At 43.6% G+C, this 23,419-nt stretch overlaps 1 protein-coding gene across 2 annotated transcripts in view; it reads right to left on the bottom strand.

Moving 5' to 3' along the window:
• trappc8 (trafficking protein particle complex subunit 8) overlaps positions 1 to 23,419 on the bottom strand; it is a 113,393-nt gene that overhangs the window by 8,952 nt on the left and 81,022 nt on the right. For both annotated transcript variants that reach the window (XM_033019479.1, XM_033019481.1), the window contains 8 exons: positions 22,340 to 22,782; positions 16,992 to 17,142; positions 13,740 to 13,836; positions 10,476 to 10,544; positions 10,308 to 10,366; positions 6,362 to 6,538; positions 4,094 to 4,195; positions 1,345 to 1,490 (listed from right to left, as the gene is read on the bottom strand). In XM_033019479.1, the coding sequence (XP_032875370.1) occupies positions 1,345 to 1,490; positions 4,094 to 4,195; positions 6,362 to 6,538; positions 10,308 to 10,366; positions 10,476 to 10,544; positions 13,740 to 13,836; positions 16,992 to 17,142; positions 22,340 to 22,782 (1,244 nt within the window). The remainder of the gene's footprint in view (positions 1 to 1,344; positions 1,491 to 4,093; positions 4,196 to 6,361; positions 6,539 to 10,307; positions 10,367 to 10,475; positions 10,545 to 13,739; positions 13,837 to 16,991; positions 17,143 to 22,339; positions 22,783 to 23,419) is intronic.

Below are 23,419 nucleotides of genomic sequence, written 5' to 3'. Positions count from 1 at the left end.
GCTGATGACTTGGCTCTGGTCTCCCACACTCACAAGCACATGCAGGAAAAAAACATGCCGTCTCAGTGACTTTGCACAACAAATTGGCCTGGAGATAAACCAGAAAAAATCTGAAGTAATGACACTTAACATCCAAATCCCCATGACAATCCAAGTGAATGGAAAGGATCTTCCCATAGCTGAGGAGTTTACCTATCTTGGTAGCAAAGTCAGACACGATGGCAGAGCACACAATGACATCAACAACCGGCAAAACAAGGCTAGGAATGTTTTCAGAATGCTAAACAATGTATGAAGGTCCCAGCAATACAGCACCAAGACCAAGCTGAAGTTATACCAGAGCCGTGTCCTCTCCACCCTCTTATATGGCTCGGAATGCTGGAGAATGACAGCGAGCGACATCAACCAGCTGTCGGTCTTCCATACAAAGAACCTGAAAAGAATCCTTAGAATATTTTGGCCAAACACCAAATCCAACCAAGATCTCCTTGCTCAATGCCAACAAGAGAGCATGGACACCATCATTATGAGAAGGCGCTGGAACTGGATTGGCCATATACTGAGAAGAGAACCAGACAGCATCACAAGAATAGCCCTGCACTGGACACCGGAAGGGAAACCAGGGGCCACAGTCTTAGAATAAAGGGGAGGCCATTTACAACTGAGGTGAGAAAAAATATTTTCAACCAGAGAGTTGTGAATTTGTGGAATTCCCTGCCACAGAGGGCAGTGGAGGCCAAATCACTGGATGGATTTAAGAGAGTTAGATAGAGCTCTAGGGGCTAGTGGAGTCAAGGGATATGGGGAGAAGGCAGGCATGGGTTATTGATTGGGGACGATCTGCCATGATCACAATGAATGGTGGTGCTGGCTCGAAGGGCCGAATGGCCTCCTCCTGCACATGTTTTCTATGTTTCTATGATCTATCTTTCACCTCTCAACACCATTCTCCTGCCTTCTCCACATAACTTGTGACACCCTTACTAATCCCAGAGTAGGAGAATGAAGAACCAGAGGACATAGTTTTCAGGTGAGAGAAAAAGATTTAATAGAAATCTGAAGGGCACCTCTCATAAGAACTGGAGCATGGAATTTGAAAATATCGCCAAAACAAAGCACCTTATGCATGTGGGCTCTGTGGACTATTTCTGTAAACTTGCTAATCGAGGATCAGGTGTATGGAAATGCTCTACCGGACTGTTTGTAAGAAAAATAAACTCAAGTGTTAGCACTCTGGACATGTGATAAAAAAAGCAACATTGAACTTGACAAACGTACTTCTGGAACAAGGCTAAAGTATGGATGTTTACACAACTTCCAATTGAGTCATCTTCATTTACAAACCTTTTTTGATGAAATGAGTGGTCATAGTACTCTGGGTAATGAAGGCTAATCTTAATGAGATGTGAAAGTTGTTCCAGGCTTGGTCTTGCAGGGAGCTGTGGCTGTTCTAGTCGGATGAATTTCAACAGAACCATTTCCTGCGCTTCCTGGAATATCCAGGAGAAAAATAACATACATAAATACCTTTATTACAAGTTCTACAACATAACAATGAAAACATAACCTAACTTTATTTAAGCTGTAACAAAAGCATGATCTGGTTTGCACCTATGACCCTAGTTGAAAGCAAATATATACTTCGCCAAATCAAGGTAGTGCTGATAGCAGGATCATCTTCCCACTACCGTGTTACAGTAAACTTCAGAGATACAGTGCGGAAATAGGCCCCTTGGCCCACCGAGTTTACACCGACCATCTACACTATGACCATTCCACACTAGTTCCATGTAATCCCTCTTTCTCTTCCACTCTCTATGTATTAGAGGACAATTTTACAAGAGGCCAATCAACCTACAAACCTGAAAGTCTTTGGGATGTGAGAGGAAACCGGAGCAGCCAGAGGAATCCCACACGATCACAAGGAGAGTTGTGAATTTGTGGAATTCCCTGCCACACAAGACAGTACTTGAGGTCAGAATCAAACCGGGGTCTCTGGCAATGTGAGGCAGCAGCTCTACCAGCTACTTCACTGTGCCCTTATTTCATTTCTTCCCCATTTACTAAAACTATTTTCTATACCTCATTAGTCATCCTTTAACATTAAAATGTTCTCAGTTTGTGGTCTGCCACTGACCTTTGCTGCATTAGAGAGGGCAGAACAATGGTGCAGCTGGTAGAGCTGCTGCCTCAGCACCAGAGACCAGAATTCGATCCTGACCTTCGGTGCTGTCTGTGTGGAGCTTGCATGTTTTCACATGACCCTGTGGGCTTCCTTCAGGATGCTCCGGTTTCCTCTCACATCCCAAAGAAATGTGGGTTTGCACGTTAATTAGCAATAAATAAATCTGTAAAATTGCCCCTGGTGTTTTGGGGATGGATGAGAAAGTGGGATAATACAGAACTTATGTGAACGGGTGATCAGTTTCGTTCACAGTTACAGCATGGAAACAGGCTCTTCATCCCACTAAGTCCACACCGACCATGGATCACCCTTTCATACTAGTTCTATGTTATCCCACTCTCTCATCCATTCCCTACACACTTGGGGCAATTTGCAGAGGGCCAATGAATCTATAAACTCGCACGTCGCCTTTGGGGATGTTGGATGAAACCAGAGCACACAGAGTAGGTATGTTGCAAAGCCTACCTGAAGCGTCTTTGAAAATCTGCCGCTGCGGGTGTGCGCGATTTTGGCGCCGTTTAGAGGGGGTGGGTTTAAAACGCGATTTTCTCTAGGCTGTTCAAATCGAAGATGTTCAGCCTAGTTAATTATTAACGAAAAATCGCTGGAAGACCCCGTTGCAAAAGCTATTATTAGGTTTAAAGGCCTTGAATAATAGTTATAGTAGTTTAAAAATCAATCTCTAAACCCGCGACCGCCAGCAACCGCAGGGTCTCATAAAGCAGACAGCTGAAGGTAGGTTGTATATTTTTACATTAAAAAGGGCTTCTAAAGATCCCTTTATACAAAGTTTAATATTGCGAGTAGCTCATTTTGGGCCCATTATATCGCGCAGTATTTTTCTGGGCATTTGGGGCACAAATCTACCGCAATGTGAACGTTCTAAACCAGCGCGTTCCACAGGGACCCACTGGAAGCTGATTTAAATGGGCATTTATTTACAGCAATTGAACACTGAATTCCTTCCATTTGGCCTATAAATTAATGTAAATGAGATTTTAAAATCATGTTTTATTGTGAATTATTTGTGAATATTATTTGGACATTTAGGCTATTTAAAAATGTTAATCATTTATTAAGAAATGGATAGATGTTTAGATCTAGTAATTGAAGTCTGAAATTAGCTACAATTAGGTAACTAACTAATTATATGCTTTAATTTCAGGTCATCCAAGTAAGATTATTTTATATTTGTTTCAGAATGCTTCAATCTATGATAACTGAAAATTTCATTCAGTTCTCTTAATTTTTAAGAAAGTTATGGGCTTTTGACTGTTCACGATCACAACTTTTTTGTTATGTCCATAGAAAATCAATAGGGAACAAGATGCTCATTTCCGAGTATGAAAATGGCCATAACTTTTTAAATACTTGAGATATGAAAGTGAATTAGGTGTCAAATTAAACTTATTTTTATGCTTTATCTGATGGGATAAATTACAGACTTGATTTTTAAAATCTCAAAATTTTGTAACATTGCTACACAGAGGAAACCCACATGGTCACAGGGGGTATGTGCAAACTCCACACTATTCTGATAATCTGTCCTTTATACTTTGAACATGGGAATATGCCCACCGGTGCACAGGTTATCCTAATGCAGAATAAATTAATTGGCAATAAACACCAATCTTCACCACATGTAATGACAGGGTGATTCAAAGATTCGCCTCATCATCCCTTAGGGTGCAGCAGTAAATCCCATTTTAGCCAGTGGCGCACATATCATATGAATACTTAAAATGTGAAGTTAGAAAATGAATTTTTATTCCAATTTATTTAACCGATTTAAAATTCCTCGAATGGATGCCACAACTGAGATTTGAGCTGCTGTTTTAAGATCATTAGTCTCGGGATTGTTGTAATAAAAAGGACGCGGATTGTTTAAAAACGCAGCGGCTGGATTACCTGTACATGAGGTAAAGAACAGGCTTCTTTCCCAATGGACTGGAGAGCAACATGGAGCTGGCCTTCCAAGATGAGCTGTTTATTGTCCTCCACAACGTAAGCCTGCAAACGAAAGGGAAAAGCAACTTACAAAATGGTAGTAGGTTATTTTTCACTCTCAGCCATTGCACAGTGCAGGACTACGTTAGTTGCATCATTAAAGACCTATATTAACCAAGCATGGGACACAGGCGACACTGTTGCGCAGCTGTAGAGTTGCTGCCTTACAGCGCCAGAGACCCAGGTTCGATCCTGACTATGGGTGCTGTCTGTACGGTGTTTGTATGTTCTCCCCATGACCTGTGTGGGTTTTCTCCAGGATCTCTGGTTTTCCACACTCCAAAGGCGTACAGGTTTATAGGTTGAAGATAGACACAAAAACCTGAAGTAACTCAGCGGGACAGGCGGCATCTCTGGAGAGGAATGGCTGACGTTTCAGGTAGAGACCCTTCTTTAGACCAGAAACGTCACCCATTCCTCTCTATAGAGATACTGCCTGCCCCGCTGAGTTACTCTAGCTTTTTGTATCTATCTTTGGCTTAAACCAGCATCTGCAGTTCCTTCCTACAGGTTTATAGATTAATTGGCTTGAAATTGTCCCTAGTGTGTTAGATAGAGTGGGGATCACTGGTCGGCACGGACTCGGTGGGCCGAAGGGCCTGTTTCTACGCTGTATTTCTAAACTAAACAAAGATATTTCATTTAAATCAAGCCGTTGTTTTCCATCTATTATATCACTTGCCCAACATTATGTTTATTATTATCACCTTTAGTGATACAGTACGGAAACAGGCCCTTTGGCCCACCTTGTCCACGCCAACCAATGATCTTCTGGACACTAATTCCCTGTTATCCCAGTTTGTTTTTTTTAACAATAGGGGCAATTTACAGAGGCCAATTAACAAAAACCTGCTTGCCTTTGGACTGCATGAGGAAATCGGAGCACCCACGCAGTCACAGGAAAATGCCCAAAGTCTGTACAGACAGCACCCGTAGTCAGGATCGAACCCGGGTCTCTGGTGCTGTGAGATAACAACTCTAATGCTGCGCCACTGTGATGCCTTGTGTACCGGGATGAAGTGAAAATCCTTGTTTCGCAAGCTATCTAAACAAATCTGATAATATTATACTTGAATGTAATCAAGCTAAACTCAAGAAAAATGAGTCTGAAGAAGGGTCCTGATCCCGAAATGTCACCTATCCACATACTCCAGGGACGCTGCCTGACTTGCTGAGTTACTCCAGCACTATGTGGTTTTTTTTTGGTGTAAATCTGCACCTGCAGTTTCTTGGGTCTCGTATAATAGAGTAATGGGGAAGAAACAGAGTACAGAATATAGTTGTTAGCATTGTAGTGCCTCAGTTCCAGAGAGATTGAAGTCTCCTTCAGTGATTGCCCCGGGGCTGCAAAATGTTTGCAAGTCAAGTATTTTGTTAAAATGTTGGCACGGGTTACGATGTTCCCAGCAGCTAATTTGGAAAGAGCAAGCCCTCAAAAACGATGATAATGACAACATGATATGTTTTATGAATGTCTTACTGAAACAATACATGATGCTTACTTTCTACTATTTTTCAAAAACCATGGGGTCTTTAACATCTCCGAACCTACCGACCTGCAGCCCTTGCACTTTTTTTTGCTATTCTAGTGGAATATGTTCTGTTCCTCCAGTTTGCACATGGTCTTATCAGTTTGAAGAATGTTCCCCACCCAAAACTTAATTTTTCCATTCTCCGGCGTAGATGTTGCCTGACCTGCTGAGCAACTCTAGCACTTTGCTTTGCTTTTGCTGAGATTATTTCCAACAGTTTATCATCAGGGCATTAATTAAAGCTATCTCGTTTCCCTACACACAAAATGGACCTATAGGTCAGAGGGAAGTGGGGGTGTCATTCAGGAATTGCTTCTCACATAACAGGACTTACCAGAATGTCAGAAGTCAATCATTTCATATTTGTTATGGTTTTCCTTCAACCTTCAATTGTGCTTTTAATAAGCACGCCAGAGTAGGATACAAAACAATCACAAAGTCACTGCTTCAAGTTAGAAAGTGGTCTGTAAATATTGAGTTCCCTTCTCTAAGTTGTAAGACATTTTGACGGGTACATGGACAGCAGACAGATAGTGGATTATGGGCCAAATGCGGGTAGGTGGGACTCGTGTACATGGGGCAGCTTGGCCGGCATGGACAAGTTGGGCCGAAGGTAGACACAAAATATTATACCAACCTTCCATAATACTATAATGTTCAGATCCACCTCATTGCACTTCTGCACTAATTTTGTAACATGGCCAGTTTTGTGTCTGCTGGGGACCATGGGAGGCTGCAATGCAGCCTTTCGAGACTGTGCAGCACAGCAACTTTGAAAGAAGAAGTCTGCACACGGAGTGGTTGCACTGATTATCTGCAAAACACAACACAAACTCTCAATTAAACAATACATGCAAGACACTATTCCAAAATTGCAAGCACCCTGACATCCAATAACCAAACCATAAAAGCGACAAAATGTTATTTTGCTGGAGAGGGTGCAGAGAAGATTAGAGAGGATGTCACGAGGACACAAGGGCCTGAGCTAGAGAGAGATTGTGCAAGCTAGGACTTTATTCTTTGCAAGGGTGCATTCTCAGCCTCCTCCTTCTCTCCTTATCCACCCACGACTGTGCAGCCAAACACAAATCCAATTCACAAATTCGCAGGCGGCACCATTGCAGTGGCTGGATATGAAATAATGTCGAGACGAAGAAGATGGAGAATCTTGTAACCTGGTGCCAAGACAACAACCTTTCCCTCAATGTCAACAAGACAAAGGAGATAGTGATCGACTTCAAGAAGCGAAACGGTACACACACCCCGGTATACATTGATGGTGAAATGGAGATGGTTGAAAGCTTCCAGATCCTGGGAGTAAATATCACCAGCAACCCATATCAAAGCAATGGCCAGGAAAACATACCAATGCCTCGACTTCCTTAAGCAGAAACAAAAACTGCAGCTGGTTTACACCAAAGATAAACACAAAGTGCTGGAGTAATACAACGGTCAGGCAGCATCTTTGGAGAAAATGCCTAGGTGATGTTTTGGATCTGAAGAAGGGTCCCGACCTGAAAAATCACCCAGGTGATTTTCTCCAGAGATGCTGCCTGACCCATTGAGTTACTCAAGCACTTTATATCTAACTCTACTTCCCTTAGATGGCTTAGGAAGTTTCCCATGTTTCCAACAACTCAAACTAAATTCTACAGAATTTAATGGGATGCATCACAGCATGATCTCAGAACAGCATCCAAGACCACAAGAAAATGCAGAGAATTGTGGAAATAACCTAGACCATCACACAGGGCATTCACATCCAACGATACAGTGGCCTACATGAAGACCAGATACGACCTTGGTAAGGCCATCAAAAAGGCCAAAAGGGACTTCTGCTCCAAACTGGAGGACGAGACAGATGTTCGGCAGCTGTGACAGGGTCTGAATGCAATCACCTCCTACAAGGCAAAACCAGGAGGCAGCTCGAATGCCGGTGTAACATCACTCCCTGACGAGCTCAATGCGTTTTACGCACGCTTTGACAGGGAGAATACTGATGTGCCTTCCCGATCCCCCATTCGCTGCGATGGCATTTCAGTCTCAGTCACAGAGGCCGATGTCAGGAAATCCTTCAGAGGGGTGAACCCCCGAAAAGCACCTGGACCTGATGGTATACCCGGTCGTGTTCTAAAAACCTGTGCGGACCAACTGGCGGGAGTTTTTACGGACATTTTCAACCTCTCACTTCTGAGGTCTGAGGTCCCCACCTGCTTTAAAAGGGCATCAATTATACCGGTTCCCAAGAAGAGTAAGGTGACGTGCCTCAATGACTATCGACCAGTGGCACTAACGCCGGTGGTGATGAAGTGCTTTGAGAGGTTGATCATGGAGCAAATCAACTCCTACATCGACAAAAACCTGGACCCACTGCAGTTCGCATACCGCCACAACAGATCAACGGTGGATGCGATCTCGCTGGCCCTCCACTCCGCACTGGACCACTTGGACAACAAAAACTCATATGTCAGGCTGTTATTCATTGATTACAGCTCGGCATTTAACACAATCATCCCCTCCAAACTGGTTACCAAACTCGCAGAACTGGGTCTCTGCGCATCCCTCTGCAACTGGATCCTCGACTTCCTCGTCCACAGACCACAGTCTGTTCGTATTGGTGGAAATGTGTCAGCCTCAATAACAATCAGCACGGGAGCACCTCAAGGCTGCGTGCTCAGCCCCCTGCTGTACTCACTCTATACCCATGACTGCGTAGCGAACCACAGTGCGAACTCCATCATCAAGTTCGCTGATGACACCACTATTGTGGGGCGTATCACTGATGGGGATGAGTCAGAGTACAGAAGAGAGATCGAGCAACTGTCCCTATGGTGCCAGCGCAATAACCTGGCCCTGAACACCAGCAAAACCAAGGAACTGATTGTGGACTTTGGAAGGAGTAGGAGGGGGACCCACAGCCCCATTTATATCAACGGGTCGATGGTTGAAAGGGTCAAGAACTTCAAATTCCTGGGGGTGCACATCTCTGAAGATCTTTCCTGGTCCGAGAACACGAACGCAATTATCAAAAAAGCTCATCAGCGCCTCTACTTCCTGAGAAGATTACGGAGAGTCGGATTGTCAAGGAAGACTCTCTCTAACTTCTACAGGTGCACAGTCGAGAGCATACTGACCGGTTGCATCGTGGCTTGGTTCGGAAATTTGAGCGCCCTGGAGAGGAAAAGATTACAAAAAGTAGTAAACACTGCCCAGTCCATCATCGGCTCTGACCTTCCTTCCATCGAGGGGATTTATCGCAGTCGCTGCCTCAAAAAGGCTGGCAGTATCATCAAAGACCCACACCATCCTGGCCACACACTGATCTCCCTGCTACCTTCAGGTAGAAGGTACAGGAGCCTGAAGACTGCAACAACCAGGTTCAGGAATAGCTACTTCCCCTCAGCCATCAGGTTATTAAACCTGGCTCGGACAAAACTCTGATTATTAGCAACCACTTTCTGTTATTTGCACTACCAGTTTATTTATTCATGTGTGTATATATTTATATCATGGTATATGGACACATTTATCTGTTTTGTAGTAAATGCCTACTATTTTCTGTGTGCTTAAGCAAAGCAAGAATTTCATTGTCCTATACAGGGACACATGACAATAAACTCACTTGAACTTGAACTTGAAACCAACTTCCTTTCCACTGACTCCATCTATTATTTCACACTGCCGCGGCAAGGCCACCAGCAAGATCAAGATCCAGTCACACCTTGGACACTCCATCTTCTCCCCTCTCCCATCAGGCAAGGGGAACAGAAGTGTGAAAAAGCATACATGCTGATGCAGAGACAGTGCGTTCCCAGCTGACACAAGGCGAGTTAACCATCCAATCCCCAATGACCTCCCATCTATCTCATGTCTATTTTTAATTGGACTTTACCTTGCACTAAACATCATTCTTTTATCGTGTATCAGTACATTATGGATGGCTTGATTGAACTCATGTATAGTCTTTCCACTAACAGGATAGCATGCAACAAAAAAGCTTTTCACTGTACTTCAGTACACGTGACAGTAAACTATTACTTGGAGCACAGGAGGCCTGATACACCTTAGAGGTATATAAGATCATGAGGGGAATAGATAGCGTGAATGTACAGTCTTTTGCCCAGTGTAGGGGAATCAAGAACCAGAGGACCTGGGTTGAAGGTGAGAGGGGTAAGATTTAATAGGAATGTGAGGGGCAGCTTTTTCCACTCAGAGGGAGGTGGATATATGGAACAAGTTGCCAGAGGAGGTAATTGTGACAGGTACTTTAAAATTTAAGAGATATTTGAGCAGGTACATGGAACAGTTCTACACAGCAACAGGCTCTTCAGGCACAATACCATTGTTGAACATAATGCCAGGTTAAATTAATCTACTCTGCCTGCATGCGATCCATATCCCTGCATATCCATGCCACCATCAAAACTGACTTTAAAAAAAAAGATAGATGTTCAATGAACGATCACCATAACCGTTTCAGGATATTTCATCAAATGCCAATTAATATTTGATTGCTGCTTAAGGTATCACGATTAGCTAAAAGTAATAGCAATGAAATGTAACAAAATTATATGTCTACTCACCTGCTCACTTCCCAAAACGATATCTGCAAATATATACCTTCCTTCTGAACACGAGGTAGCTATGAAATGAGAACAGCAGCATGATTTCCCTTAATTTAGCGATTACAACTGCAATTACATCAGAAAAATTACATCAGAAAAATTACCATAGTCTGTATTTGGGCTCACCTTCTGAATGTTGACATCGCGTTGCCCGAAAACACAGTTTTGCTCTCTCGCGACTGCTGAGTTTTGCATCTGAAATTTAACAAACAAAAACGTTATTTAGGTTGCTCTACTTGTCATTTGTGGTACATTTTATTTTGCACTTTATTGCAGCTAAATAAATAGCTGAGTTAGCAGCTCAACAAATATTGCAGCACAGAGGCGCAGCAGTACAGTTATTGCCTTACAACGCCAGAGACTCTGGTTCGAATCTTGACTAGGGGTGCCGTCTATAGGAGTATGTACGTTCTCCCTGTGACCGTGTGGGCTTTCTCCAGGTGCTCTCGTTTCCTCCCATACTCCAAAGACATACGGGTTTGTAGGTTAATAGGCTTCAATAAAAATTGTACATTATCCCTATTATGTAGGATCGTGTTAGCGTGCGGGGATCGCTGGTCAGTGTGGATTCAGTGGGTCGAAAGCCACGTTTCCATGCTGTATATGAAAACTAAGCTAAATCCAATCGCTTCACAAAGACTCCCATTGCCATTGCTCTGTTCGTCCTGCCAAATGATTAATCTTAGCCTGAAGCGCTGACTGTCCTACTCACTTTCAATAACACCACCAATTGTTTTGTCATCCACAAATCAATCAACCATACCTCCCACATGTAACAGGATCATGTGTTGATGTTGGTAATGGAAAATGAAACAGCACATGAAGTTGACCCTTCAAATTCAACAGTCTTGTAAATATGCAGGATGGATCAGGGTCACAGTTTTGCATCAGCAACTAACGAAACCATGTTCAATGCCTGGAATCTGACACCCTTCGTGTTGTACTTCTGCAGTTTCTTGCGTCACCCATTGCTTAATTGCATTTGTCCTTGCCCACATGGAAAATCTACACGCTTCCACTCCACCCCCCCCCTCCCCCCCTCCTCCCCGATGTCACCCACTAATGTGAATACCATCCTATTCTCTTCCAACTTGCCCAAATATCGATTAGGAAGCTCAGCTGAGATCTAGATTTCAGTGCCTTTTCGATACGGCCACTGGAAGTTTACCACTTTCCTGAACATTGATCAGAGTAACTGGGAGATTTAATTTCAAAGCACTGGGAACAAATGGGTTGTATAGTTTTCCCCAAGCTAACCAGCAGGTTAGAGACCAATACTGGATGCAACAAAGAAAACAAAACTTGCTGCGTTCAGTCCCTCCCCAGCCCAATAAACAATAGACAATAGGTGCAGAAGTAGGCCATTCGGCCCTTTGAGCCAGCACCGCCATTCAATGTGATCATGGCTGATCATCCCCAATCAGTACCCCGATCCTGCCTTCTCCCCATATCCCCTGACTCCACTATCTTTAAGAGCCCTATCTAGCTCTCTCTTGAAAGCATCCAGAGAATCGGCTTCCACCGCCCTCTGAGGCAGAGAATTCGAGACTCACAACTCTTGTGAGAAAAGGTGTTTCCTCGTCTCCGTTCTGAATGGCTTACCCCTTATTCTTAAACTGTGGCCGCTGGTTCTGGACTCCCCCAACATGACCATTTTTCCTGCCTCTAGCGTGTCCAAACCCTTAACAATCTTATATGTTTCAATAAGACCCTCTCATCCTTCTAAACTCCAGAGTGTACAAGCTGCTCCATTCTCGCAGCATGACAGTCCCGCCACCCCTGGAATTAACCTTGTAAGCCTACGCTGCACTCCCTCAATAGCAAGAATGTCCATCCTCAAATTAGGGGACCAAAACTGCACACAATACTCCAGGTGTGGTCTCACTAGGGCTCTGTACAACTGCAGAATGATCTCTTTGCTTCTATACTCGAATCATCTTGTAATGAAGGCCAACATGCTATTCGCTTTCTTCACTGCCTGCTGCACCTGCATTCTTACTTTCATAGGCTGATGAACAAGGACCCCCAGATCCCGTTGTGCTTCCCTTTTTCCCAACTTGACGCCATTTAGATAGTAATCTGCCTTCCTGTTTTTTATACCAAAGTGGGCAACCTCACATTTATCCGCATTAAACTTCATCTGCCATGCATCTGCCCACTCCCCCAACCTGTCCAAGTCACCCTGCATTCTCATAGCATCTCATAGCTTTCGTTATTCCTCAGAGTTGCGTTACACTTCTGAAGCCATTTTTTTTAACCATTAAGGGCAGGTGGGAGAATAGTGGGTGGCAGAGTTGGTAGAGCTGCTGCCTCACAGCCCCGGGTTAGATGCTGACCTCGGGCGTTGTCTGTGCTTGGGGTTTGCACGTTCTCCTTGTGACAACGTGGGTCTCCTCTGACTGCTCCAGTGACTTACCACCGTGACTTGCCCTCCCTCACCTTAAGCCTGTGTCCCCTGGTTCTTGATTTCCCTATCTATCATCCTAACTAATCCCTTCAGGATCATATACACCTCTATAGGATCACCTCTTGTCCTCCTGCGCTCCAATAGAGTCCTCGCCTGCTCAACCTCTCCCTGCAGGACAGGCCCTCTTCCTGGCACCATCCTCATGAATCTTATCTGCACCCTTTCAAGCTTAACATCTTTCCCGCCCTTTCCCAATGGCGACATGGAGGTACAGTAGTAGTGTTGCTGCCTTACAGCGTTTGCAGCACCGGAGACCCTGGGTGCTGTCTGTACAGAGTTTGTACATTCTTCCCTGTATCTTCTCTAAACTAAAACTAAACAAAACAGGCTGACCAAAACGGAACACAATGTTCCAAATGTGGCCGCAACAATGTCTTGTACAACTGTAACAACCTCCCAACGTCTATATCTTGTGGCATGTGGATGGAAACCAGGGCACCCAGAGGAAATTCACCGTGACATATGCAAACTCCACACAGACAGCATTGGAACATAGAACAGAACAAGAACCACCCTTCGGGCTGCGATGTCTATGCCGAACATGATGCTGTCCAACTCTTATCTGTTTACACACAATCCACACCCCCCCCCCCCCTCCCCCACATCCAGGTCCATCCAAAAGTCTTTGAAACACCACTATCATATCTCCACCATCACCCCTGGCAGCACATTCCAGGCACACCACCCTCTGTAAGAAATTTGCTCCGCATATCTCTTTTAAACCTTACCCCTCTCACCTTAAAGCTATGACCTCCAGTATTTGATATTTCCATCCTGGGAAAAAAATCAAACACTAGAGATCCGAACTGAATCCCAAAACTGTGATATCACCGGTCTGCTAGTTTCAACGCTGGAATAATACGAGAAAAACCATAACATTGGGATAAAACAAGTCGAAAGGCAGGCAAAAATAAATCACCAACCTTTATCTTCCGTAGGGTTGATACATTTCTGTAGTTTCCAATGCTCACTGCAACTAGACACTTGAATTATGTGGAATTCCCTCACGCCTGCTTCACTCTGAAAGAATAAGCCCCAATGTTAGTATGACACCTACATTATTTTATAGCAAATGCCAATTGTTCATGGTTTGACACGTCCATTTAAAAACCAGAGGTATATTTTGTTTGCTTTCTTCCCCCCTTTTATAGAATTAAAAAAAAAGTTTTAATATAAAGATACAGAAGAGGGCCTTCAGCCTACCAAGTCCATGCCGAGCATCAATCACCCATTCACACTTATTCTTTGTTAACCTGTATTCTCATCCACTACTTGCACACTTGCGTCAATTTATAGAGGAAGAATTAACCTACAAACGCGACGTTTAGTATAGTTTCGGGATACAGTGCGGAAACAGGCCCTTCGGCCCACCGAATCCGCACCAACCAACGATCCCTGCAAATAACACTATCCTGCACACACTAGGGATAATTTACACTTATACCAAGCACATTAACCTGCAAACCTGTACATATTTGAAGTGTGGGAAGAAACTGGAGCACCTGAGAAAACCCACGGGATGTGTGATGTGGGAGGAACCTGGAGAAGCCGGAGGCTACCCATGTGGTCACAGGCAGAATGTGCAAAGTCCACACATACACACACGTGCCATGGTCAGGATCAAATCTGGTTCTCCAGCGCTTCGAGGCGGCAGCTCTTCCAGCTGTATCACCCCTATTGATTATTAATTTTCCAGAATTTTTCCCATTCCAGCAGAGCGGCACAGCAATGCAGCACTAGATTTGCCGCCTCACAGCGCCAGAGACCTGTGGTCGATTCTGACCATGGATGCTGTCTGTATGGAGTTTGCACGTTCTCCATAACCCTGTGGGTTTTCTCGGGTGCTCCGGTTTCTTCCCACACTCTAAAGACTTACAGGTTTGTAGGTTAATTGGCTTGATAAAATGGTAAATTTATTCCTCGTGTGTAGGATAGTGCTAGTGCTGGTCGGCACGGATGTAGTGGGCCAAAGGGCCTGTTACCGTGCTGTATTTTAATGTCTAAAGCAGGAGTCTTTCCACAAATGGTTCATGTGCGGTTCTGCTTTTAGATGAAGATAGACACAAAAAGCTGGAGTAACTCAGCGGGACAGGCAGCATCTCTGGAGCGAAGGACTGGGTGATGTTTCGGGTCGAGATCCTTCTTCAGACTAAGAATCAAGGGGGAGGGAAACTGAAGATATGATCCGGTACAAACAAATGAATGAAAGGTATGCAAAAGGACAAATCAAAGCCAGCAATGATGATCAAGGTGAACAAACAGTGAAACTAGGGTGGACAACTGTGAAACTCGTGGAATGACTTGGGAGGGGGAGGGACAGTGAGAGAGGGAATGCAGGGGTTACTTGAAGTTAGAGAAATCAATATACATACCGCTAGGTTGCAAGCTGCCCAAGCGATATACAAGGTGCTGTTCCTCCAATTTGTGTGTGGCCTTACTCCTGACAGTGGAGGAGGCCCAGGATAGGAGGGTCAGTGGGAATGGGAAGGAGGAATTAAAGTGTTTGGCAACCGAGAAATTGCGTAGATTGTGGGAGATTTTCCTACTTCTTCTTCTTCTTCTGTGGCATGGTGCAAAGGATGTGGCGCAATACCACACCATTTAATCGAGGCACCATACAAGAATAACATGTTTAAAATAAAGGATGAATCAGACTATTTGCCTGACTCCAGGCTCCAAACTCCTTATAACAGCTAATCCTCCACTCCTTATAAATCTGTCAGTCAAATTGTAATAACTAAAATAAAGACAAAACCACGGTTTAAAGTGACTAATACAGCGCACACACACACACACACACAAGATGTTCTGGCAAAGGCCAATGCTAATATTTATCTTCACACAAGCTTCCTTCCACTCGTTCATCTCACGTTATTACTAAACTTTTCTATTTATCTTCATCTCTTTATCTTGCCCTTCCTTAAAAATATCAATGACATAGTCACCTCAGTTATTTCATGCGTCACAAATTTCCTATTTATCAGGATAAAAGATTTGCTTTTTAATACATTGATCAACTGAACCACCTTTGTCGACATTCAAGTTTTGCAGCAGAGTTTGTAGAGTCAAAGTCATACAGCGTGGAAACAGGCCCTTCAGGTCAGCAATGTGATGGATGTTTATGTAAATTATGTTGTGTCTTGGGTCTATTTGTTTGTAATGTATGGCTGCAGAAACGGCATTTCGTTTGGACCTCAAGGGGTCCAAATGACAATAAATTGAATTGTATTGTATTGTATTGTAACATGCCCACATGTCCCATCTACATTAGTCCCACCTCCCAGTTTGGCCCATATCCCTCTAAACCTGCCCTATCCATGTACCTGCCTAAATGTTTTTAAATGTTGCGACAGTACCTGTGTAAAAAAGTTACTCCTATTAAATCTTTCCCTCCCCCTCCTCACCTTAAACCTATGTCCTCTGGTTCTCAATTCCCCTACTCTGGGCAAGAGACTCTCTACGTCTACCTGATTTATTCCTCTCATGTTTTTGTACACTTTTATAAGATCACCTCTCATTTTCCTACGTGCCAAGAAAGAGTCCGAGCCTGTTCAACCTCTCCCTATGGCGCAGGCCTTCGAGTCCTGGCAACATCCTCATAAATCGTCTCTGCATCCTTTCCAGCGTGAAACATGATGCCAAGCCAAACTGATCTCATTGCCTGTACATGATCCATAACTCTCTATTCCTTGCCTGCACTGCAGATGACTTGTTTGTATTCATGTTGAGTCTTTTCTTTGACTGGACAGCATGCAAACAAAAGCTTTTCATTGTACCTTGGTATAAGTGACAATAATAAACTAAACTTCCTCATGCCAATCTAAAAGCTTCTAACACCACCCCTGGCATTGCGTTCCAGGCCCCAACCACAGCCTGTGTAAAAAAAACTAGCCCGCACATTTCCAACAAACCTGTCACCTTATAACTATTCCTTCTAGCATTGAACATTTCCATCCTGGGGAAAAGATTGTGACTGTCCACCCTATCTACATCCCATAATTTTATATACATGAATGATGATTTCCACTAATGAAAATGAGCAACAATTCTTGTTTGAGGAGATGGTGCATTCTCTGATAATCAGTTTCTGGCATCCAAGGATAAGTACAAGTACACATCTCTTCAATCCATTTGCAGTTCATTTTTATATTTCAGTTCATGTTTAAACAACTCACTGTGTTAATGTTGGCCACATCCAGAAAGAGGAGGAGATTATCGATGTCGCTCTTTGCTTCTGCTTCAAGGGCGTTGCTCCTGCAAGCCGTGGCCCTAACACTGAGAGAGCGGCTCGTGCATATTATTGCTGTGTGTCTCAGCACTCGGTGGCTGTGGGCAGAGAGGCAGAGGTTTCACGGTGACTTTAAATTCAAAGATACCTTTCACACAACACAAAATACCCATTGATGGCCTGCACAGCCGTCTGTGGCAATGAATTCCACAGATTTACCACCCTCTAACTAGAAATCCCTCCTCACCTTTCTAATGTTATGTCCTTTTATTCTGAGGCTGTGCCCTCTCGTCCTATACTCTCCCACTAGTGGCACATCCTCTCCATGTTTACTCTATCCAGGCCTTTCATTATTCGGTAAGTTTCAATGAGGTTCCTCCATCATCCTTCTAAACAAAGAGGGCTGTGCTTTACATTCCACTCCTCTTCCTTCCTTATTGGACTCCTTTGGTCTCCTTTCCAACCCTCGTCTGTCACTATCTCCACCCCTGCCAATTAATCCCCCTTCACCTGCATCACTTGCCAGACATTGCCCCATGCCCACCTCTTCTCCCTCGTCTCCAAGAGTCTGAAGAAGAGTCCTAACCCAAACCATTCCCTCCGCTGATCCTGCATGACCCACTGAATTCCTCCAGTACTTTATTTTATTTACTTAGTAATTGTGGTCTCTTATCTCTCCACATACCAATTATAAGACTTACAACAATGCAAAGAACTGCAAACAGGAAAGGCGCTTATGAATAATTTCAACTAGCCAACCTCTCCAGTTTGTCAGAACCAGCCTGCTCAGATCCACCTGTAGCCTTAACCACAGATCAGAGCATGATCAAGGACCAGTCTCACCCCGGTCACTCCCTCTTCTTCCCTCTCCCATCAGGCATGAGGTACAGAAGTGTGGAAACGCACACCTCTGGATTCAGGGTAAGATTTTCCTCTCACCAACAAGAGACATTCCTGACCTCCCATCTACATCATTGGTGACTCTCGGACTATCTTTAATCAGACTTTACTTGACTGTTTCTGGCACTAAACATATACCCTTTAACCTGTATCTGTACACGGCTCGATTGTAATCATGTAGTTTTTTCGCACCAACAAAAAGCTTTTCACTGTACCTCGGTACACATGACAATAAACTAAACTAAACATCGACTCATTTTATCTCTCGCCACAGATGCCGAGTATTTGCAGTATTCCATTAGCTCACATTTCCAGCAACTGCTTTGTTCTGCATTTCAATTCACAAAACTACCCACAATCATCTCGATTTACAGTCCAAAATGCTAGAGTAACCCAGCAGGTTAAGCAGCATCTCTGGAGGAAATTGACAGGTGACATTTCAGGTTGGGACCCTTTCTCAGAGTGAACAAGGTTCCCAACCCGAAACGTCACTATCCACAAGTGACCCGAAATGTCACCTTTCCATGTCCTCCAGAGATGCTGCCTGACCCGCCAAGTTACTCCAGCACTTTGTCATTTTTTTGTAAACCAGCATCTGCAGTATCTTGTGTCTTCATTCCTTCAGACAGATCAACTTTGAATAATAGGTATTTATCACCCAAAGGAGGTGGTTGTCAGTGTGTGAGTCACCTGTATTTTGGGCTCCACCCTGTCAGACATTCCACGATCTCTCTATCCTTCCCCCTCTCTGCAATGTTAAACATGCTAACACATCTGGCTCGAAACTTTACCTGTTCCTTTCTCCATAAATGCTGCCTGACCTGCTGAGCATGTCTAGCACCTTTTGTTCTTATTTTACATTTCTGATATGTGCAATTCTTTTGCTTTTGACTAGTTCAATTGGTGCTTTGCAGGTTAGTTTAGTTTAAAGATAGAGCATGGAAACAGGCTCTTTGGCTCACCGAGTCCGCGCCGACCAGCAATCACATACACTGGTCCTAGCTACACACTAAGGACAATTTACAGAAGCCAATTAAACTATAAACCAGCTGGTCTTTGGAATGTGGGAGGAAACTCACACGGTCACAGGGAGAATGTACAAACTTCATACAGACAGCACCCGTGGTCAGGATCGAACCCTGGCACTGTAAGGGAACAACTTTGTTGCGTCACTGTGCTTAAAGTTTGGGGTCCATACACAACATCGTTTCTAGTGAATCACAATTATATATGTTGTGTCTCCATAAAGGAGATGTAATCAGACAATTAAAACATGCCCATAGGTAGGTGCATGAAGAAACAGCCCAGCTGTCTGGTGAAGTTTAACACCCCAAGGATAAAGCAGCCTGCTCGATTGACATTGGATATACTGTATTGAACAGCTCCGCCTCTGCTGTGATCAGACTCTTGAACCCACCGCTCACGTGCTAGGGATGAATTATCAATCTTCCAATCGACCTCATTGCAACTTTTGGACTTTAAAAAAAATCTGCACTTTCTTTGTAGCTATAACACGATATTGTACACTATGCTTATTTTATCCATTGCATTACCTGATGTACAGTATGATTGACCTCAATAGCACACAACAAAGTTTAACAGTATCGCAGCACACGTGACAATAAAAATCCAATACTCTCCACTACACTGTAGCTGAAATCTATCCGATGCATTGCTGCAATTGTCAAGGCTTCTTTAACAGAAAGTCACTTTCGGCCATTTGTCCCAGGTTAGAGCATCCAGATAACAAATATGTAGTTTTTCCTTCATCGTCATTGGGTCAGATTCTTGGAACTCACAATTTGAAAACACCATGGGATTATCAGACATCACAAAGACAGTTGCGGTTAAAGAAGAGATCTCTCCAGCATTACAGGCCTCAAGAAGAATTGCAACTTTAGACATGAATAGAAGGTGCCAATATTGCTAATGATTACTGAGTATTTCATTAAAAAAATTAAATGGAGAAAATATCCAGCAGCTCAGGCAACACTTGTAGAAAGAAGACAATGAACCTGTTGGAGTATTTCTAGGATGTTGGACACTTAAGCAAAATGAAACGTGCTGGAAGAATTTCAACAGTCAGGCAGCATCAGTAGAGGAAAGATAGACACAAAATGCTGCAGTAACTCAGCAGGTCAGGTAGCATTCCTGGAGAAAAAGAATAGGCTATGTTTCGGATCAAGACCTTCAGACTGGAAGGATGGCGAGCTAGCAGAGGAAGTAGTTGAGGCAAGTAATATTTCAACATTTAAGAAACATTTAGATAGGTACATGGGTAGGACAGGTTTGGATGGATATGGACCAAATGCAGGCAGATGGGACTAGTGTAGATGGGATATGTTGTCTAGTGTGTGCAAGTTGAGCCAAAGGGCCTGTTTCCACACTGTAAAGGGCCTGTCCCACTTACGCGACCTTTACAGGCGACTGCTGGCACCCGTGATAGGTCACCGAAATTTTCAACATGTTGAAAATTCAGCGGCGACCAGAAAGACGCTACAACTCTTTGGAGACCTCTCACGACCATAGGAGACCTCTCACGACCATACAGGCGACCCCTGGCGACATGTCGCGGATGACCTCTCACGACCATAGGAGACGTCTCACGACCATACAGCCTGTATGGTCATGAGAGGTCTCCTATGGTCGTGAGAGGTCCCCAAAGAGTCGTAGCGTCTTTCTGGTCGCCGCTGAATTTTCACATGTTGAAAATTTCGGCGACCTATCACGGGTGCCGGCAGTCGCCTGTAAAGGTCGCGTAAGTGGGACAGGCCCTTAAGACTCTGACTCTATGACTGGACAGCAGGCAAACAACGTTTTTCACTGTGTCTTGTTACATGTGACAACAATACACCAATGCTAGATTGACAAACTAATGTGTCATTAATTCGACAATCATGGCATGAAAATATTTAATGTGGGCTATGAAAGTTGCCAGAGACAAGGACAAACTAAACTAGTATTTCATCTGTATTATGAACAGGATAATAGGGAAGATAGACACAAAGTGCTGGAGTAAATCAGCAGGTCAGGTGGCATCTCTGGATGGGTGACGTTTCGGTCGGTACCTGACCCTTCTTCAGACAAAAGGGAACCTCATGTGGGTCATCAAGTACATTTGGTTTAGCATGTGCAAGGTCAAAGGATTTTGTAGTTTGTTGTGCAGTTCACAATCATTTTTACGGCTTTACTGACCAAAAATAATTATTCCAAAATGCTGCTTTCACGAATGATGTATCTATGAGTGCTGGTTTAGGGGACAGTGCACAGTATTTAAATCTCTTACATGCCAAGCTTATGCTATAGACAAAATAACACAAAAAGATGCTGAGAGCTCAGGTCAGGCAGGTTTTAAATTGTAGAGAAGGTAGGGGAGCGGCAGAAGGGTCAACGGAGCAAACATGAAGCTAATGTTTGGGTGGGGATAAACTGTACAAGTTTATAGTGGCACTGAGGAATATATAACATGAAGATAATCTATGAGAAGAGGGCAGCTGGAGTGCAACACAAAGAAACAAAATAAGTTGCAAACTGCAGAGCTGCAAGACATTTCTCTCACGTTAACAGAATTTGGGAGTTTGCTGTGCAAATCGCAACGCTTTTTACTGCTTTACTGACAAAAAGCAATTGTTCCAGAATGCTGCTTTCACAAATGATGTATCTATGGAGTACTGGTAGAGGGGACAGTGCACATTATTTTAAGCTCTTACACACCAAGCTTATGTTATGGGCAAAATAAGTTGCAAAAGCTGCAAGACATTTCTCTCACGTTTAACAGCTTCTGTACATGAATGAAAGACACGCATATAAAAGATATAGACATTTTATAGATACATCATGGAAACAGGCCCTTCGATTAGTTCTTCTTTAAAAATGTAAGTTTTGAAACAAGTTTATACATGTCAAATATCAAAACTTGAAAATGACCAATTCCAGCGTTTATAGGAGTCATTTTTGTTGGCAAAAGAAAATACTCGCTGGAGTTTAGAAGGATAAAAGGTGAACTTCATTGAAACTTACCGAATAGTGAAAGGTCTGGATAGAGTGAATGTGGAGAGGATGTTTCCTCTAGTGGGAGAATCTAGGACCAGAGGCCACAGCCTCAGAACAAAAGGACAGACCTTTAGAAAGGAGATGAGGAAAGAGGGTGGTGGATCTGCAGAATTCATTGCCACAGATGGCCGTGGAGGCCAAGTCATTGGGTATGTTTAAGGCGGAGAATGATAGATTCTTGATTAGTACGGGTGTCAGGTGTTATGGGGTGAAGGCAGGAGAATGGGGTTGAGAGATACAGATAGATCAGCCATGATTGAATGGCGGAGTGGACTTGATGGGCTGAATGGCCTAATTCTGTTCCTAGAACTTATGAAAATGAAATTTCAGAGGTAAACTCACCCCGATTTTGAATGTGGTTTTGTACTCTCATAATAAAATAAAAAGTTTATTTCATGTACTCCTTCTTCATCGGGTCCACGTAACCACAGGGGCAGTTGCACAGATGCCGCAGGTAACAATACAGAGTCAGGAAGAGGCACTTCGATCACCCAGCGTGTATTTCCAGAGACCATCCCAAAGTCTGCAGGAGAAACGGATGAAGTGATGGCAGAGGAGGTGCCCGCACAGTCGGTTACCACAGTCTTGTAGGCGCTACAGTTTTCTGAAGCCGTCGGACTTAGTGGCGTTAACGCGGAAGTTTTACTCCCAAAGGAAAAGAAATCTGGGTCCTTGCACACAACTTTTAATCCAGTAAGCGGGCACTGGCTTACGTTCACAAATTCCACGTAGGTTTTTCTCAATTCCCCACAAAGCAATCCAGTGGGAAAGTTAATGAAAAATACCTGCCAACAGAAAAATGGTCCATTAATTCACAATTTACACAGTATGCACAAATATCACAACATTCATCAGGCAAATTCAGGAAAATAAGGAAATTACAAACAGCACAGAAACAGACCCTTCAGCCCAACTCATCAAGATGCAGCCCACTAGTCTCATTGTCTTCATTTGGCCCATATCCCTCTAAAGCTTTCCGATCCGTGTACTTGTCCAAGTGTCTTTTAAATGCAGAAGATAGTCGCTAAATGCTGGAGTAATTCGGCAGGTCAGGCAGCATCTCTGGCGAAAAGGATTAGGTGACATTTCAGGTCGAGACCCCTCTTCAGACAGAGTCAGGAGAGAGGGAAATTAAAGGTATGAAAAGGTAAAGAACACCGACAGCCAATGAGCCCATTGTTGGCTGTGGAGTAGGTGATAATAACGATGGGATTCGAACAGTCAGAAGTTTCTAATAAAGGCAATACTGCGGTTGTCATGGGGGAATTTCAATATGCAGGTAGACTGGGAAAATCTGGTTGGTTCTGGATCCCAATAGTTCAAGTTCAAGTTCCATTTATTGTCACATGCACCAATTGGTACAGTGAGATGAGTTACCACACAGCCATACAAATAAAAAGAACACAATACACGATAGAATTT

The sequence above is a fragment of the Amblyraja radiata genome, chromosome 4 (assembly GCF_010909765.2).
Source record: "Amblyraja radiata isolate CabotCenter1 chromosome 4, sAmbRad1.1.pri, whole genome shotgun sequence".
NCBI lineage: Eukaryota > Metazoa > Chordata > Chondrichthyes > Rajiformes > Rajidae > Amblyraja > Amblyraja radiata.
The sequence above is the reverse complement of the archived record's forward strand: the minus strand, read 5'-3'. Positions and strand labels throughout refer to the sequence as shown.